General features: G+C 40.5%; 1 protein-coding gene across 1 annotated transcript in view; it reads right to left on the reverse strand.

The window, feature by feature from the left end:
- si:dkey-192p21.6 (uncharacterized protein LOC565246 homolog) overlaps window positions 1-16,692 on the reverse strand; it is a 197,688-nt gene extending 180,996 nt beyond the window's left edge. Inside the window, 1 exon segment of the mRNA XM_059640359.1 lies at window positions 16,653-16,692. Within this exon segment, the coding sequence (XP_059496342.1) occupies window positions 16,653-16,692 (40 nt within the window).
- Between the last annotated feature and the right edge of the window lie 3,731 nt (window positions 16,693-20,423).

A 20,423-nucleotide genomic window follows, 5' to 3' on the forward strand; every position in this document is an offset into this window, starting at 1 on the left:
GTGGAGTATACAGATCTGGCAAAGCCACTGTCCAGGCTTTTAAATAACACCAAAATTCATGGAAGAAAAATCTTTAAATCTTTAATTCAGAGCTCCTCTACCTATACTGTTTTCCATTTGTGTCTTTCAACATTACCCAATTATTGCTCTCCCTCAGCTTTCTGAACCCAAAATATTCCCCAAAAAGCTGAATCCTCAACTATCAAAATTATTTCAACTTTCTCATTTGTTCTCCTTTAACTCTGTCAGAAATGTCTATCAGTCAAAATGAAGGTTCATGACATATTATTGTTATTTGGAAACTTAGGTTCTAAAGTAGAGGAATGCAAATGAAACTTAATTTTCGGTTCTGTGAAGGTTAACTTCTTTTAAAATAAAACCAAAAGGTCATTTTGAATAGTGAATTCAAAAAAGTATTTGGAAGAAATCACACGAGTTTAACTAAATGACCAGCAAGTCACCTTGGAGAGGGTGTTAATTACTAATGTAATTGCTGACACAGACAAAGAAACAAAAGCAGGTTCATTCAGAAAGAAGAGGTCCATAAGCGCAGAAGTGTTGTTACCAGTAGTCAGTATTGGGAAAGCATTGGGAGAAGCTTAGAGGTCAATGAAAACAAAGCCCTGAAGCATAATACTGTGGAGGTTTTAGAAAGGAAGGCATTCTAAGAGGCTGTTGCAACTATGAGTTTAGGGAATCTCTGTTAATGAGTACAGTTAGCACCTTGTTTTAAAGGGCTTGAGGAGAGATTAGCTAATGAAAACAGCGCCAAGTGAATGCACAGAATTTGTCAAAAGAAAATCAATTATATCCATTTTACCTGGGTGAGATGCTGTCAGGCAGAGACAGCAGTGTCTCATCATGAGGTTTTAGGGTTTGTAAAGAGTTATTATAGAGCTAAAAATGATAAACCATAGAAATACAGCAAAATAGGAACTTCTCTGCCATTCAATATGATAATGGTTGATCCTCGATGTCCACGCCACATTCCCACTTTCTCTGCATATCTTTTTAATTCCTTTTGATGGTTGTAAGGACACTACTCCAATAGCGCTTATCCAGTGCAATACAGATCATGTCTTTGACTTGTTTAAGAAAAAATTACATCTTTTTAAAAGTACATTTGCAGTCTTCTGTAAATATGATCAGCAATGGACTCCCAAAGTAAACAGAAATAAAAAATAAAACTTATGGTCTATCAAGCCTGATTCAACTCTAAGATCAAACTTGACTGGTACTAACTGGGATAATTACACAGCTTTAAGACAGTTTCAGTTGTCATTCTCAGACAGACACAAACAAAATGTTCTTTATCTTCCAGTCAGTCATATGAATGTTAATTATTTTCAACACAGAAACTGGATCAGCAGTGACCAAATTGGACTGTACACTCGCTTAAAAATACATAAGGGGCCACATAACATTAAATGGGATAGATTTCTGTTACATTCAAGAGAGAAATGATTTCTTTAAAGCAACTAATTTTTAAAATGGTCACTGAATCATAATTTTCTGGAACTCAAATGCAAATATGTTTTTTTTGACTCCTCATTTTCTAAGCATGAATTCATGTAACTGATTTTTTCTCATTGTCACTTGTTTCATTAATGCATACAATTAACCCTGGACAGAAAGGCTACAAGTTCTTTGTGCCTATCTTTCCTAAAATGTTATTACAAAATGAGTAAGAAAAACAAACGGAAATCAGCTACAAAAACGAGAATGGCCTTTCTATTTCTTTACAAAGTGGCAATCATGTTTAGCCTCTGGTGTAATTCATTTTTTAAAAATCCTCTTGTGGAGCATGGGTGTGCAGGAAAACAAAACATTTTTTGCCCATCCCTCAGTGCCCTTGAATTGAAGGGCTTTCTAGGATGGCATAGTGTCTCAGTTGTTAGCACTGCTGCCTCACAGCACTAGGGACTTGGGTTCAATTCCTACCTTAGGCTGTGTGGAGTTTGCACATTTTCCCTGTGTCTGTGTGGGTTTCCTCTGGGTGCTCCAGTTTCTTCCCACAGTCCAAGATGTGCAGGTTAGGTCGTTAAGCCATGCTAAATTGCCCGTAGTGTCTGGGGATGTGCAGGCTAGGTGGATTAGCCATGGGAAATACAGATTAACTGGGATAGGGAATTGGATGGGCCTAGAGACCTACTTCCACACTATTAGGGATTGTATTACTCTGGGCATTTCAGATGGCAGTACAGAGTCAACCATATTGCTGTTGATCTGCACTCACAAGTAGGCCAGAGTAAGTATGGATGGAAGATTTTTATTCCTTTAGGAACCAGATGGTTCTTTCCAAGGACAATTGGTTTAATAGTTGCCATTAGACTTTTAATTCAACATTTTATTTAATTCAAATTGCGCCATCTGCCAAAGTAGGATTCAAACCCACTCCTGCGGAACAGTGGCCTGAGTCTCTGGATTACCAGTGTTGCGACATTATCACTGCACTATACCTCCCCAAAGAATTATTGAAATTCAACAATCACTGAGTAAATGGGCGTTGGGGTCAAATCTGCTTAAGGATTGAAGAGGTTCAGCCTCAATGTAGCTTACTAAAGGTCTGGGCATTGGATGCTGAATGATCAGGGACATACTATTCTAAAGAAGTGGAGAATCTAACAATATTTAAAACATCAGGCATGCTTGGCTTAAATAGAAATCTTCTATCTTCCTTCTTCCTCACAACCTGGCCAATTTTAGGATGATATCGAATGAATTTTAAAGCATATCTTTCACTAAATTAAATAATAATTACAATCTTTGGAAATGAAAGTTCTTGCATTATTGGCCCAGAAATGCACACTGTATTGCACTGTCAGCATACTTTCCCAATTTAATCAGGGTTAGAGCCAGACAATACTGAAAGCTGGACAGTTTGCCAAGATGTTGTGTGTTATTGGCAGAATTTAAGCAAGCTGACTCAGCATGTACCACATACACTCTAACCATGTCTGAGAACTAAGTGGTTATCTTTAACTGTCAGCATTGTCACAACAGTACCTGACAAGCTAGACCGAGGAATGGCTCAGAGGAAAATGCACTCTTAAAAACATACTTCTCCTTTCCACAATAAAAAATAAGGCAAGAACTTACAAAATTCTGAGCAATAGAGGTTGGTGGTGATTGATTCACATCAATAGGTTCGTCAGCATGATCCTTTCAGATATCTCCTAAATTATCTCTGTTACCTTACAGTACAGGCCAATACATTTAAATTGACATGTGATTGCCATTGTCTTGTGTGTTACACCCATATTGCCCAGGGTTGTGTGGAAACCAAGCTTGGTTTTGGCTACATATTATACCTGGGTCAGAAGGCTGTGAATTGAGTTCTGTGCATTAAGTTTGCCCCACAATCTCACAATGACATCCTAAAGCCTTACCTCAGTTGTTGGTAAAGTGTTGGAAAAGGTTATAAGGGATAGGATTTATAATCACCTGGAAAATAATAAGTTGATGAGGGATAGTCAGCACGGTTTTGTGAAGGGAAGGTCGTGCCTCACAAACCTTATTGAGTTCTTTGAGAAGGTGGCCAAACAGGTAGATGAGAGTAAACCGGTTGATGTGGTGTATATGGATTTCAGCAAGGCGTTCAATAAGGTTCCCCACAATAGGCTATTGTACAAAATTCGGAGGAATGGAATTGTGGGAGATATAGCAGTTTGGATCCGAAATTGGCTTGCTGAAAGAAGACACAGGGTGGTAGTTGATGGGAAATGTTCATCCTGGAGACCAGTTACTAGTGGTGTACCACAAGGGTCGGTGTTGGGTCCACTGCTGTTTGTCATTTTTATAAATGACCTGGATGAGGGCGTAGAAGGATGGGTTAGTAAATTTGCAGACGACACTAAGATCGGTGGAGTTGTGGATAGTGACGAAGGATGCTGCAGGTTGCAGAGAGACATAGATAAGCTGCAGATCTGGGCTGAGAGGTGGCAAATGGAGTTTAATGCAGACAAGTGTGAGATGATGCACTTTGTTAGAAGTAACCAGAAGGCAAAGTACAGGGCTAATGGTAAGATTCTTAGTAGTGTAGATGAGCAGAGAGATCTCGGTGTACATGTACACAGATCCTTGAAAGTTGCCACCCAGGTTGACAGGGCTGTTAAGAAGGCATACAGTGTTTTAGCTTTTATTAATAGAGGGATCGAGTTCCAGAACCAAGAGGTTATGGTGAAGCTGTACAAAACTCTGGTGCGGCCGCATTTGGAGTATTGTGTACAGTTCTGGTCACCGCATTATAAAAAGGATGTGGAAGCTTTGGAAAGGGTACAGAGGAGATTTACTAGGATGTTGCCTGGCATGGGGGGAAGGTCTTACGAGGAAAGGCTGAGGGACTTGAGGCTGTTTTCATTAGAGAGAAGAAGGTTGAGAGGTGACTTAATTGAAACATATAAAATAATCAGAGGGTTAGATAGGGTGGATAGGGACAGCCTTTTTCCTAGGATGGTGACAGCGAACACGAGGGGGCATAGCTTTAAATTGAGGGGTGAAAGATATAGGACAGATGTCAGAGGTAGTTTCTTTACTCAGAGAGTAGTAAGGGAATGGAACGCTTTGCCTGCAACGGTAGTAGATTCGCCAACTTTAGGTACATTTAAGTTGTCATTGGATAAGCATATGGACGTACATGGAATAGTGTAGGTTAGATGGGCTTCAAATCGATATGACAGGTCGGCACAACATCGAGGGACGTTACTGAACCAAATGGTTTCCAACAATTGACAGCAGATTCATGGTCATTATTAGACTCTTAATCCCAGATTTTTAAAACTTGAATTCAAATTCCACCATCTACCGTGGTAGGGTTCGAACCCAGGCCCCCAAAACATTATGTTGGTCCCTGGATTAATGGTCCATCACGTCCCCCTACATTGTTAAACAAAAGTCAGGTTTTCCCCAAGACACCAAACCAACATTCCTCAGTCAACCAAGTGCTACCAAAATTAACTTGTCATTCACCTTACCATGTGCAAAGTGGAAGTCATGTTAGCTTATCGCGCTTCAAAAGAAATTCATTGTCTGGTGACGCATTTGGAAATAATTCTAAGGCAATATGATTTACATATGGTAAGTTGTATTTTTCTGCAGAAAGCGCAGTAATGGATTCACTCCTGCATCCCTTTCAGTGACTAATTTACAGTGAGCACGGAAGGAAACCTGGAAATATGTTGCTAATCTGTGTGAGAAAGATAGAGATGAAAGAAGGGTGTTGCAAAATATCACATCCTCAACAGGGCATGGAATGATTGAAAGCTCTGAAGGCCATCAAGCACAGAAGCCATGTGTGTGGTTAGTAGAGGATTTTGCAGAACATCTAACATCAAAGGGAAAGTGAATTAAAACAACAATTTTAAGCAAGAACAAAAAGTTTAAATTCTTCCAGATCCAAAAGAGGCTGGAGCACTTTTCAAACTAACCAAACACTCTAATATTTGTCATATCTAACCATTGGTAATGTTGCTGTGATCAAATTAAGACTTGTGCAGTATGGTCTGTTTTCATATTTACCTTTACAATGTTTCATCTCTTTCTAAAATGTAGCTTAATGTGGCAATAAATTAACATCTTGGCATTGCATAAAAATCTCATCGCAGTGCACCAAGGTTGTTTGCAAAATAAGAAAACCAAACTGCAAGTCTAAGTAGTGTGTTTCAATGGCGGGTTAAAGAAAACATTAACAGGCTGAAACTATACAAATTTGCCCTGGCCGTTACAGGGAATACATTAGATGGACTAATTAGCTCTTTCTCACTTCAGATCATATATCATTGTACTTCACAGGACATTCTTCCCAGCTGGGAGCCCTATTCAATAGGAGTTTTAATCAGAGGCTAGTGTCTCCAGTCTTCCAGGGATTAAAATTAATCTTCCCATTACAAAAAAAAACAATTTTGACAGCACCTCCTCATATGTTAACATTTTGAATGCAATGATGAGTCTCCTCGTAACTAATCTGAGCCTTCCTAATGCACTTGTGCAAATACAGTAGCCAAAAAAAATCAGCCATTACAGGGTAAAAACCGTGATGCACGCTCCAGAAAAAACTGTGGACTCGGACCAGACCACCCTCCGAAATATATTCCCCCAACCATCTTGAAAACAGAAAGTCTTCCAACACTATTCCAATTAAGAATTTAGCAAGAACTAAAATGATCTGTTTTGCCTTGAAACTAAATGCCCTTCAAAGCTATCCTGGGAGTTTATTAACAGCAGCCTTGACTATGCATGAATGATCAGATTTCAGGTTGTCTGAAGAGTGTAGTTGAACAAAACAGACCTTAAAGTGAGATATTCATCCAGCAGCATGATTTAAAACCCACTTTATACCTCAGATTGTTGGAGAGTGATACATAATGGACCCTAATTGAAAGAGTTAATTCTTCCTAAATTATTATCTATAACGAGAGTAATAATTACATTGAGTATATATGCCCAATTAAAGGTATCACTTTTGATTGTAACCTATTAAACTGTGTAATCAAATGATTCATTTTTAGGGAAGGGCTTTCAAAGTGTTCTGAATTTCACATTCCAATTCATGTGTTCTGTTGCAGAGATACCAGCATTGCACAAATTGTGTTAATTTGGAGTAGTGGGTACAGGATACGAGGAAGCAAAGGTCAATGGTTAATCACGGTGCAGTGGTATCACAGATGGAGTTATTTCTGAAGTGTAAAGATTGTTGTCACAACTTCCCTCATAACAGCATGGTGGCTCAGTGGTTAGCACTGCTGCCTCAGAGGACCGGGGACCTTAAATAGTTTCCTTCTGCATTCCAAAGATGTGCAGGTTAGGTGAGTTGGCTGAGCTAAATTGCCCATAGTGTTCAGAGATGCATAGGTTAGGTGGGTGAGCCATAGGAAATGCAGGGTTAGAAGGATCGGACTGGGTGGAATGCTCTTTGTTGGGGGGAGGGTGGGCAGTGGTCAGTGTGGGTTTATTGTGCTAATAAGCCTATTTCCACACTGTAGGGATTCAAAAAAAAACAGCTGAATGGACATGTGCTTGGTAGATTGGTTGAAGGGGGAGACCTGGCGAGGAAATCTCTCTCCACCTATTAAAAGAGAACCAAAAGTCGTTTAACTCACTTAACTGGACTCACCAGAATAACCAGATGGGGCCCTTGCTTTGACATTGAAACAATGCATATTTGAGAATACAGCTGTTTTTCTTTGAGAAGGTGACCAAACAGGTAGATGAGAGTAAACCAGCTGATGCGGTGTATATGGATTTCAGCAAGGCGTTCGATAAGGTTCCCCACAATAGGCTATTGTACAAAATGCGGAGGAACGGAATTGTGGGAGATATAGAAGTTTGGATCCGAAATTGGCTTGCTGAAAGAAGACACAGGGTGGTAGTTGATGGGAAATGTTTATCCTGAAGACCAGTTACTAGTGGTGTACCGCAAGGGTCGGTCTTGGGTCCACTGCTGTTTGTCATTTTTATAAATGACCTGGATGAGGGCGTAGAAGGATGTGTTAGTAAATTTGCAGACGACACTAAGATCGGTGGAGTTGTGGATAGTGACAAAGGATGCTGCAGGTTGCAAAGAGACATAGATAAGCTGCAGATCTGGGCTGAGAGGTGGCAAATGGAGTTTATTGCAGACAAGTGTGAGGTGATGCACTTTGGTAGGAGTAACCAGAAGGCAAAGTACAGGGCTAATGGTAAGATTCTTAGTAGTGTAGATGAGCAGAGAGATCTCGGTGTACATGTACACAGATCCTTGAAAGTTGCCACCCAGGTTGACAGGGCTGTTAAGAAGGCATACAGTGTTTTAGCTTTTATTAATAGATGGATCGAGTTCCAGAACCAAGAGGTTATGGTGAAGCTGTACAAAACTCTGGTGCGGCTGCACTTGGAGTATTGTGTACAGTTCTGGTCACCGCATTATAAAAAGGATGTGGAAGCTTTGGAAAGGGTGCAGAGGAGATTTACTAGGATGTTGCCTGGTATGGAGGGAAGGTCTTACGAGGAAATGCTGAGGGACTTGAGGCTGTTTTCATTAGAGAGAAGAAGGTTGACAGGTGACTTAATTGAAACATATAAAATAATCAGAGGGTTAGATAGGGTGGATAGGGAGAGCCTTTTTCCTAGGATGGTGACGGTGAGCACGAGGGGGCATAGCTTTAAATTGAGGGGTGAAAGATACAAGACAGATGTCAGAGGTAGTTTCTTTACTCAGAGAGTAGTAAGGGAATGGAACGCTTTGCCTGCAACGGTAGTAGATTCGCCAACTTTAGGTACATTTAAGTTGTCATTGGATAAGCATATGGACGTACATGGAATAGTGTAGGTTAGATGGGCTTGAGATCGGTACGACAGGTCGGCACAACATCGAGCCCGAAGGGCCTGTACTGTGCTGTAATGTTCTATGTTCTATGTTCTAATGTTCTAGTATGTTAATAAGTTAACAAAGGTAGCCTTCATTACCTTACACTGCCCATACCAGTGGAGACTTAAGACATAAGACTGTGGTGCTGTACCATGCTGCCAACCCCCGAGCCTTGAAAGGTTACCTTTAGTCTACACTGGGCATCTACTTTAGGTCAGGATTAACGATGGGGCAAATTTTCTCTGACCTTATTGTTGATGTTTTGGAAAATGTTTTTAGAAAGTATTGCAGGAAAAATATTTTGGATTTGAAGATTCTCTTCATCCTGGATAATGTGCCAAGCTGTCCTCCCACCATTGGTGAACTTCCTGAAAACATCTAAGTGCCATTTCTACCCCCAAACACAACCTCTCTCCTTCAACCCATGGTTACCAGGGTGCAATAGCAGCTTTTAAAGATTATTATTTAAGACACACATTTAAGATCCTGATTGCAGCCACTGAGGGAGATAGGGACAGTGTTCTTCACTTTTGGAAGAGCTTTCACATTAAGAATGCAATTGATGTTATCATGGAGGCCTGGGGTGATGTCAGTAAGGACTGACTGTATGTAGTTTGGTGGAAGCTTCTCCCAACTTTTTTCAAAGTTTTAAAGGTTTTGATCCATCAGAGGAGCTCCCAAAAATCAAAGAACATTGTGTTGATCTTGCAAAGCAAGTTGGATTTGAAGAAGTGGAGAGTGAGGGTGTTGAAGAGCTGCTTGAGTCTCACTGTGAAGATTCCTCTACAGCTGGTCTACAGCAACTTGTCCCTGAGGGGGAAGCGGAAGCTGGAGACGAAGAAGACGAAGTCCAGGATGCAGCACCATGAGAGCTTTCCATTTCTGTTTTGTTTCCTATCCCAAGGGAAATTGAAAAGCAGTTGCAGTTCTTAGAGGACAGCAAACAATGTACAACACAGTAAAGAGATAATGACCAGGTCTTTTTTTTCTTTGCTGGTTGAAGGTCAAGGAAATATCCTTATCTTTTAATTCTTAAGGAAAGATGTAAATAATGTGCTAAGTCTGCCTACAACTCCCACAAACCAGATGAAGAGGCAATGCCCTCCAAATTTCTTTCAAACCAGTAATTGGGTAGATAAAAATTAGTTTTGTAACCAAAATGACAGTGAATGAGTGTTACTGAATTGATTTATTTCCCAGTGCAGGCTTGTAATAGCCCCTACATGCGATCAGGGAGTTGTAACTCGCAGCTTCTCAGCCAGCCGACACTGTTTATTGATCAGAAAACAGATTGTGTTCATGATATTGCAACACGATATTTTAATTACTGTTGTACACATCATCCAAACCTCCAGTCCATTAGCACAGAATTAAGCCACATGTGTAACTATTAAGAAGTGAAGACCTGGACTGGCCTGGCTTAACCTAGTATTAGTAACATTACTAGCATCAAATCAATAGTCAATAACTATTTGTACTTACTGGAAGGTGACCAAATTATTTCCGATTAGCTTATCAGGGAACTTTCACTTGGTCTAAACTCTCAATAACAATCAATAAAGTCATTATTGCTTATAACTCAGAACTATTCGCTTGCATACCAAAACTTTATCACAACAGTCATGGCATTCAAGACAATAATGTTTTGTGGTGAACCATAATCGGTGTTGTTCTGTTTATTAAGCTCAATCAAGTTGATGATATTGGATCGATATTTAATTGGGAAAGGGATTGAAGTTTAGAGGCACACGGTTAAGCCAAGTTGATCGATTGCTCCAAAAATTAGTATCAGTGTAGTTATGGCCCAGGGAGAGGCGCAGAGAGCTCAGCAGCCTGTTTTAGCATTAAGCACACCACTGATATTGGAATGCACATGGTACCATCCCTACTCCTGTGCCAGACGCTACAAGTTCAAGTCGCATTGATCACTGTGGACACATTTGTCAGTATGTAGCCTAATAATTTGATTAACAATTTGTAAATCCTTCCAATATCTATGATATCATATATCTATGGAAAGCACTGGAAACATCTCCTGGTCAGACAGGATCTTCTACCAATAGCAGCCTAACAGCCTCCCCATGTTAGAAGACTCCATGCATACGTTCTTGTCATGGGTACCTGGTAAGTATCAGCCCATTCTGAAGGGCTACCAGAAAGACAAGCTCTGTCACAGGCTTCACATCAAGCCGAGGCATTCCCCTTCATACTTCTTTCACTTTGCTACCCCTCTACAAAGTTTACTTCAACTGGATAAGAAGACTCCACAACATGTAAGCTATGGGACAGGAATGGATGGTCAAGTCTTTTCAAACATAAGAAATAAGTAATGACATATTAATTGTCTGGGTGTTTCTTTATTTAAGAGTCTCTTTATCCAAATTGGTGACGTTTACTAAACCCAAAACATCAATAACTCCAACCTGGCAACATGACAACATTGACCTTCCTAATGCAAAGATCTGGCATGCAGCCTTATTGCTGTGAGAATTAATCAAAGAGAGAGAAAGAAAGAGAGGAGGGAGAGGAGGGGAGAGAGAGCAAGAAGAGAAGCAAAGGCAAGAGAAAAAGCGAGTGAGAGAGAAAGAGAGAGAGAGAGACTAACCATCTCACAAGAATTAATCTGAATGACCAGTTAATCAGCATTTTTGTTAGGGTTGGCTAAGGGAGAAATGTTGGCTGAGACATCACAAGACTTTTCCTCTTCTTGGAATTGCTCTTTTGGACCTTAGTAACAATAATCTAGTTCAGGCGAAAGACAATCACAAGCCCATCCAAGTGTAGTATCGTTTTCCTTTTCTCCATCATTAATATATATATATGTGAACAAGTACAAATCCTCATTGGCAATGACAAATTGACAATCTTAGTTTTGTAACAGTTTTGAATTCTCTCACGTCAAGAATACATCATTGAGGTCCTTTGATACAAAGAAAAAGGTACTGCAATGAAGCAAGGATTTCAGAACAGCTGCGGTGAAAGAAAAACAGAACAGAGGAAATCTGTTTACAGTGCCATTAAAACTCAGTGACTAGGAGTAATCATTCTTTGTTATTAAGCAAACTGAAGACTTGCCCTGAAGCTCTGCATGCTATTAAAAAATGCTATATGTTGGCACTGAAGGACAAGATTGGCAAATATGATGGATTCTTCAAGAGTTGTATCATACACCTGATGTAATTTTCTTTTTCAAAATAAAACACTCAAAACAAGATTCACAAGAAATTGCTGAAAATTTGAAATTTATGATATCCTTCCCTCACTTCTTTTTGAAAATCAGAAGATGTAAAATACTCATGGCTCCAACCTCGTAGAAGGAAACCATTAGCGACTTACAAATTTAGCTAGTTGACACTGATATTCAGGTACATTTATAGGTCTTTTTACTTCACAATATTTATAGGATCGCAGTGAATTAAAGTCTGATCCAGCAGAAAGGTTTGTGACAGATTGACTAAATTGAAATGTGTTGAAAGTTGCTGCATAATGGTAGCCTGGGGAATGGGGGTGGAGGGAGGAAACAAGACCACATTAAAAACACAATCAACAGTGACTCGCCGTTCACTTCTAATCTTGTGGTTAATAAAATCTCCCGTGGAAAAGGTCAGCATGCATTACTAGTTTAACTCTCTCCCAACTGGGATAGATTAGATGAACAGATGTTTAAAAATTTACAAATGAGCATGAAACCAATGGAAAATAATTTTGAAAAAGTACAAAGCAAGAATATCTGCATTTGGAAAGAGAAAATATCCTTTCATATTTAAAATGCCTACTCTCTTCAAAACTAGAGGTTGAGACCAGAATATCATAGTAGAACATAGAACATAGAACAGTACAGCACAGAACAGGCCCTTCAGCCTACAATGTTGTGCCGACCATTGATCCTCATGTATGCACCCTCAAATTTCTGTGACCATATACATGTCCAGCAGTCTCTTAAATGACCCCAATGACCTTGCTTCCACAACTGCTGCTGGCAATGCATTCCATGCTCTCACAACTCTCTGCGTAAAGAACCTGCCTCTGACATCCCCTCTATACTTTCCTCCAACCAGCTTAAAACTATGACCCCTCGTGCTAGCCATTTCTGCCCCGGGAAATAGTCTCTGGCTATCAACTCTATCTATGCCTCTCATTATCTTGTATACCTCAAATTTCACTTCAATGGAAAAGATGACTATTTTCTGCAAAGATAGTAAGAACTGTCAATGCTGGAGAATCTGAGGTAACAAGGTGTAGAGCTGGATGAACACAGCAGGCCAAGCTGCATCAGAGGAGCAGGAAAGCTGACATTTCGGGTCTAGACCCTTCTTCAGAAAATTTTCTATTTCTGCAGACTATTTTGCCACAACTATAGCTTATGTCAGCTAGGCTGAGTTGACAGGATTTGCAAGTCCGAGTGACAATTTTTTTAGTCTGAGTACTACACCTGGGGTTCTTGAGTTCTGCAATCCAAGCACTCTACTCGAGGAAGCTCCTGTCCTCAGCATGAGACATCAAGGTTCGATCTGCCTTGTCCAGTATTTCACAAAGCACTTGAGAAGGATTTTGAGGAGCCGGCAAAGATGACATGAAAATTGATAGAGTTAGGGACAGTGAGAAAGGATATTGAATAATGTAGCAGTGTGTAGATCAGCTGGAAAGTTGGGTAAAGAGATGGCAGATGGAGTTTTATCAGGACAAGTGAGAGGTGATGTATTTTGGGAGGACAAACGCAAAAGAGTATACTGCAAATGGCCAGACCCTTAGGAGAATTGATATATAGAGGGATCTTGGGGTCCAAATCCATAGCTCTCTGAAAATGGCAATACAAATGGAGAAGGCAATAAAGAAGGCATATAGCATGCTTGCCTTCAATGGTCAGGGCACTGAGTTAAAAGTTGGAAGTCATGTTTCGAAAGGCCACATTTTGAGTATTGTGCACAGTTCTGATCACTGCAACGTAGGCAGGATATGGAGGATGCAGGAGAGATTTACCGGAATGTGCCTGGATAGGAGAAGTTGGATAAAATTTGATGGTTTCCAATACTACATCAGAGGCTCAGGGGCAATGTGATAGAGATATGTAAAATTATGAAAGGCATGCAAAGAGTGAATTGTCAGAGGCTCTTTCCCTGGGTGGAAATGTCAAATACTCACAGGCATAGATTTACAGTGAAGGGGCAACGTTTAAAGGAGATAGGGAAGGCAAATTTTTTACATGACCACAGTGGGAGGGAGATGGTTTAGGTTCCTAGAATCTACGGGCTGCCAGAGCAGGTGATAGAAGCAGAAACATGAGCAAAGTTAAAGAGGCATTTAGACAGTCACATGGACAGGCAGGGAACAGAGATATGAACCTTGTGCAAGCAGTGAGATTAGTTTTGAATTGCATCATGGTCAGCACAGACATGATAGGCCGAAGGGCCTTTTCCTGTGGTTTACTGTTCTATGTTGCATGCAATGAAAACAGGGAATTTCTCCTGCCTGTTCAATGAAGCTAGTTGCATGTCTGCCACCACAGGACCTGTCATGAATTGAACACAATTCACAGAGTGAGAATCGCAGGAGTTTTTTGAGAGAAGGGATAAATAAATGAATACTTTTTCTATAAAAAGATCATGGAAGTAGATAATATTGCAAACTGTACATGTTTTATGTGAAATTCTGGAGCAAAATCTCAAGCTTAAGAAAGTTGAGTGCCTTTTCTTGTTTGCAAAGTATTCAATCTTTTTCCTGTAACATCATCAATGAAAAACAGAAAATATTTGCAGGCCTCTCATCTCTAATTGGGGATACATATGATGGTAAATTAATTTGAAAAAGCCATGTTGATGGTAGATTAGGAATTCTGTACATTTATTGCATTAGCTAAAGATCCTAGCAGAAGAAGCTCACTGTCCTTTGAATATATATATAGGATAAGGCTTCATTTCCCTGCTGTTTTGTTATGGATAAGCCAAACTGAACTCAATATTGAGATGAGGAAATGAGTCCATTCTTTTAAAAGCTAGTTGAGCTATGGTCAGATGTCACATGCCTGAACAAAAATGCAATTTAACCCCAAATGTCTCCATTTATTCAGGTGCCTCCTTCTAACTTTAGAATATATTGTACGATATTCAGCAATGAACCTGATGAGTTTTTGTAAATGTGCCATTGAAAGCATGCTATCCAGGTACATCGCTGCTTGGTATGGCAACTGCTCTGCCCAGAACAGCAAGAAATTACAGAGAGATGTAAACACAACACAGTCCATCACGAAAGCCAGCCTTCCTTCCATTGTTGTAGAGATAGTAAGAACTGCCAATGTTGGAGAATCTGAGATAAAAGAATTTGCTTGGGAACCCTGCAGCCCAAGGGTATCAATGTGGATTTCACAAGCTTCAAAATCTCCCTTCCCCCAACCACATCCCAAAACCAGCCCAGCAAAATCCCCGCCTCCCTAACCGTTCCTCCCACCTCAAGCCCCACCGCCACCTCCTAACCACCAACCTCATCCCATCTCCTTGATCTGTCCGTCCTCCCTGGACTGAACTATTCCCTCCCTAATTCCCCATCTACATTCACCTTCACTTAACCCCGCCTCTTTCACCTGTCTACCTCCTCTCCACCTATCTTCTCCTTTATCCATCTTCTATCCGCCTCCCTCCTTTCCCTATTTATTTCAGAATCCACTTCCCCTCCCCCTTTTCTGAACAAGGGGAGGAAGGAGCATACAGCCAAAAGGTAACTGAAACGTCAGCTTTCCTGCTCCTCTTATGCTGCTAGGGCTGCTGTGTTCATCCAGCTCTACACCATGTTATCTCTTCCTTCCATTGGCTCTGCCCACACTCCCCACTGCCTCGGGAAAGTAGCCAATGTAATTAAAGACCCCTCCCACCTCAGTTATATTCTCTTCCACCCTTTTTGATCGGGCAGAAGAAACAAAAGTTTAAAAACAAGTACCGACAGATTCAAGAACAGCTTCTTCCCTGCTGTTATCTGACTTATGAGCAGACCTCTCATATATTAGAGTTGATCTTTCTCTGCATCTTCCCTGCAGCTGTAACAGTATATTCTGCAATCTATTCTATTACCCTGATGGTCTGCTTAGCACGCAAAACAATACTTTTCACTGTATCTCAGTACATGTGACAATTATAAATCCAATCAAATCAAAAAGGTGAGAAACACTAATATGTCTGATACACAGGCTAAGATTTTGTCAGGCCATTTGCTGGTGGGTGGGAGGGATAGTAAAATAGCAGCAAAGGCATTGAGAGGGAAGCGGTGGGAAATGAAGGCAGCACTATTCCAGAGCTGGTAGGGCCACGTGGGGAACTTGCCAGCTCCACTGAGGCAACCGCTGTTGGAGAAGGCTGTGGGCCTTTTCTTTTCCAGGGCTGTAGCCACTGGTTATGGGGTTCCCATTGACAATGGTTGTTACTGTAGGGGCTGCCCTGTAATTAGCAATGCCTGACTGCCTGGCCCCAGCCCAGAAGTAAACCCTTAACCACTTCTTCAACAGGGTCCCAAGGCAGTTGCCTCTCTTGTCCCCCTGACAGCCTCAGCAGCTGCTATCTTCACTGGTAGAACTGTTGGGAAGATGGCATTACAACCAGGTTCTGGGCAAGATTCCCAAACTTATTGCAGTTCCTGACAGGAAAATTGTCAAGCCCCCACAGATGGAGGAATGAACTAACACTCCCTCCTCATCTTTATTATACTACCCCCTACCAATGAGGCGATGTTTCAAAGGCGTCAATTCAAGCAGGCTTTCTTCAGTTTACAAAGATTGAGTTTTTGCTGAGTAGAAATAATAATATAATGCAAATACATAGATTAGAAATGAGAATGAGTCCAATCAAAAAGATAGAAGTTAAATATACAGGTCAATCTCATGGTTGTTTGTGATGAGTAGATAGTGGAATATTGATATGTAAATGGTCAATTTATGTATTCTTGATTTGGCAGGTGCATTGCAATTCTTGTATTCTGTTTCCTTTTTATGGAGGCTGGCTGTCAGGACTCAGAGTAACAGAGTCCTTTTCCTCCTTATCACTGGCTGGCTGGGGAGCTGGTTTCTAGTATCCAGAGCGAATGAGGCTTTTACCTGCAATGCAAGAGTGAATAGCAGTTTATTTTGTTACTCTGGCTTTCACAGATTATCAGTGCTCAAACGCAGGTTAGCACTCACAGGTGCCTCACTCCACTGATACTCAGATGCACCTCACCTTATGAGCACACCTTTATCCATTAGCACACACAGACCAGGGTTGAACTTCCATTAAAGCCCGTTCTTGAGTATACCTGAAAGAGGAAGACACAAAAGCATATCTCTTACACAGACTGTTGTCGTTTTCCTCTTTATGTTGACAGTTCATAGTGCATTTCTCCCTTTTTAAATCCATCCCTTTGAAGTTTTATTGATGCATTGTTTGATGTAACATTCCAGGGTCTCACTCCGTCTCCAATCAGTCGCTGAATTTGCCTCTGCAGTCACCTTTTGGCTGCATGCTCCTTCCTCAAAAAAGCACATGTTGTCATTAAAAATCCGATCAATCTATCAGTGATCCAGGGTTATGATCCATGATCATGACTGTGGGCTTGCAGGGCCCCTTATTGGGTCAGTGGCTCAGAGAAGAAGGTCAAAATCCTGAAATGTTTTGTTGTCACAGGATGGTCTCTCTTTTTTGCTGATGCTGCTAAAATTGCCATCAGAGGCTCTCCTTTCAGCCATACATTTCAGACCCTCAATCGTTCCATTGTCAAGATTCACCATCTATCAGTAAGATGCCAACCGAAAACACCTCAGCTGAAACAGGCAAAACACCTTGTTGAATACGCATAAGGAGCAAGAGGGTGGCTGTTTCCCTGATGACTCAGCAGCTGACTCCAATGAAGAACCTAAAGGCATCCAATTCTAAAAAGGTTAACTTGACATTGCATGCCTCCTAATCTATCCTTATCGCTAACTGATCTCAATTAAGGCAATGGTAACAACATTATGATTAGCTACAATCTGCTCCCTGAGTCAAAAAAGAAAACTCAGATGGAAAGCTCATATGTATCCATCAAATAGGGATGGGATTATGTTTCTTAGAATTCCCAAATGAACTTAGGCCACTTTATGAGCTGGTACATGTGGCTTGTACCCCACCAGCACATCAGCATCTGTGTTGGAGAAGGGACAGGGAGGGAAGAACTTTGGCAAAGGTATCTCCCAATGGAGTCTGATATTCCCCTTGACAGAACATTAACGCCAAATTTGCATTAAATACTGAGATTACTGGAGTGAATTCAACTCTGGTCACCATTGTAACATTTTGCAGATTATGCTGTGATTATCATCTTTGGTGTTGAAAATCAAAATAAACTTTTTTTTAATAGAACAAGACTGTCAGCATTTTATAACAAAATGGGGCTTGTGTATCAGATGTTATGAGTTTAGATGAGTTTAAAGATGGCAAGTGATTTCAAACTCAGTTTCAACCAACTCTATGGTATGGGCCATCATTGCTATGCAAATAGTAACTAATTCACTTAACTCATTCCACAATCTGACAATAGCAATGGGAGTTGTCTTTCTTGATGGATTCTCTAATTAATTTGTTCTGAATGCATTCCCTTCCTGTCTACACCTCCACACCAAAATTAATTAAGCAATAATGTGTATGAAGATTAGGCTGGCTGATTGAAACATTAATGATTCTGGATTAACAGACCATGAAACTGATGAAAACAATTACTCTGTTGAATCATTCGGGGGAGATATTTATTGGAAGATGGCAGTAACTGGAAAATTAAAACTCTCTTTCATAAAGCATGAGCCATCCATACAAACATAGCTGCAACTTGAAAGGCTTCCTGTGTTAATAAGTTACAACAGAGGTTATTCAACCCTTGCTCTATCTGGACGTCTGTACATTGATCAGAACTTTACATTAGCCAAGCATGGAACTAAAGATGAGTTGGATACATAGAAACCCTTTTCAATTCATTCTTGTGGACAATCTAAGGACAGAACTTCCCACATACTTTAACACTGCCTCCAGTGTTTCAGTTTAGGGCAAGCAGAAGTGAAATTTAAACTCTGTGAAATTCAAATACATTTAGATTTGTGTTCATGCTCTAATGTATTATTACTGAAGAATATTGAGCAAATTGCCTTACATTAGAATCCTTCAGATGATTCAGTAGAGCTTCAGTAACCAGGATTAAGCTGATGTTTGCTTTTAAGTCCGTTATTTGTAAGTTTCAATAGTAACATTAGATGGAAACTGGGGGCGTCCCCATTATGGCCTGAACTGAGTGACTGCACCGTTTATTGCTGATTAAGGCAAAGAACTCAGTGATGAATAAGAGCCAGTGGATGCAGAATCTTTATATATTTTCAAAGACGGGGTAAATAGATTCTTTATTACCAAGGGGAATGAAAGATTATCAGGGGTATGCAAGGATGTAGAGTTGAGGTTAAATTCAGATCAGCCATGATGTTACTGAATGGCAAAACAAAGGGCTGAGTGCCTACTCTTGTTCCTTGTTTGTATGAAATAAGAACAGTATTACATTTCCATCCAAACATCCCCCTTTCCACAAAAACAAATTGAAATTTGCAGCATTATTTCCACACTGAGATATCCAAGTTACTCAGTATGAAAAGAATTTTTCTCATGCATTAACGAAAATGCTAGTAAGTACTACTTTGTTAATCTACCTACATATGTCACGTGCATAAGGGTTTTGGCTATTCCTCTAATGTTTGCCTGTTAAAATGATGCATCCCGTGGTTCTATTTAAAAAATATTCTCAGCTGCATGTGCTGATTTATACTGTTGCCTTAGAAATCTCTTTCTTTCAGTTGCATTAACTGTATCCAGCAAGGCAACCGTTTCATTTTTGACTTCAACATCAAATTTACTTTGTAATCCTGCAGCTGGATCCACTCTGTTTCACACTGTTTGTTCACAGGTCAATGTGACTTTCTTCCCCATGCTGGCCATTTTTTGCTTAATTTGACAACATTGGCAATATTTGAACTTGTCCTTTGGTCTTGATCATTCTGTTGACTCTTCTGTGGATGTCTGATGGGTTTTCTCACATTATTGTGCTCATTAGATCTTGGCTGTTTTCAACATAGTAGACAGATCTAAGCTGCTTAGTAAGTTATCGACAGGTCTATCCCTGCTTCTCTACATTGTGCACAAGCTCACCTCTTCTCCCAGGAAGTTACTACAGTTGTGAATTTTCAAGCTCAGAGCTTTTGCACATGTTTATAACCTCTTCAAGAGTCAGAGTTAATCTGAGTTGTAGAGTCATAGAGATGTACAGCATGGAAACAAACCTATCAGTCCAACTCATCCATGCCGACCAGATATCCTAAGTTAATCTATTCCCATTTGCCAGCATTTTCCCATATCCCTCTAAACCCTTCCTATTCATGTACCCATCCAGATACCTTTTAAATGTTGTAATTGTACCAGCCTCCACCACTTCCTCTGGAAAACCATTCCATACACACACCACCCTCTGCATGAAAAAGTTACCCCTTAGGTCCCTTTTAAATCTTTCCCCTCTCACCTTAAACCTATGCCGTCTAGTTTGGGCTCCCCTATCCTGGAAAAAATAAACACTCTGTTAATCAGCCTATCAAGCACCTCATGATTTTATAAACCTCTATAAGGTCACACTTCAGCCTCCGACGCTCCAGGGAAAAAGCCACAGCCTATTCAGCCCCTCCCTGCAGCTCAAACCCTCCAACCCTGGCATCTTCTTTATAAATCTTTTATGAACACTGTCAAGTTTAACTACATCTTTCTTACAGCAGGGAGACCAGTATTCCAAAAGTGGCCTATGTCCTGTACAGCCACAACATAACATCTCAACTCAATGCACTGACCAAAGAAGGCAAGCATACCAAATGAGTTCTTCACTTCCCTGTCAACCTGCGACTCCACTTTCAAGGAGTTATGAACCTGTATGCCAAGGTCCCTTTGTTTGGCAACACTTCAGTTCTACCCTGACATCATGTTACAACCTTTCAGGACAACAGTTTGACTTGTACCGTGTCTCTATTAAACTAATTGTAAGAGGGCTGTCTGCAGATAAGATGAGT

This window comes from Stegostoma tigrinum, chromosome 37, assembly GCF_030684315.1.
Source record: "Stegostoma tigrinum isolate sSteTig4 chromosome 37, sSteTig4.hap1, whole genome shotgun sequence".
In the NCBI taxonomy this organism is placed as follows: Eukaryota; Metazoa; Chordata; class Chondrichthyes; order Orectolobiformes; family Stegostomatidae; genus Stegostoma; species Stegostoma tigrinum.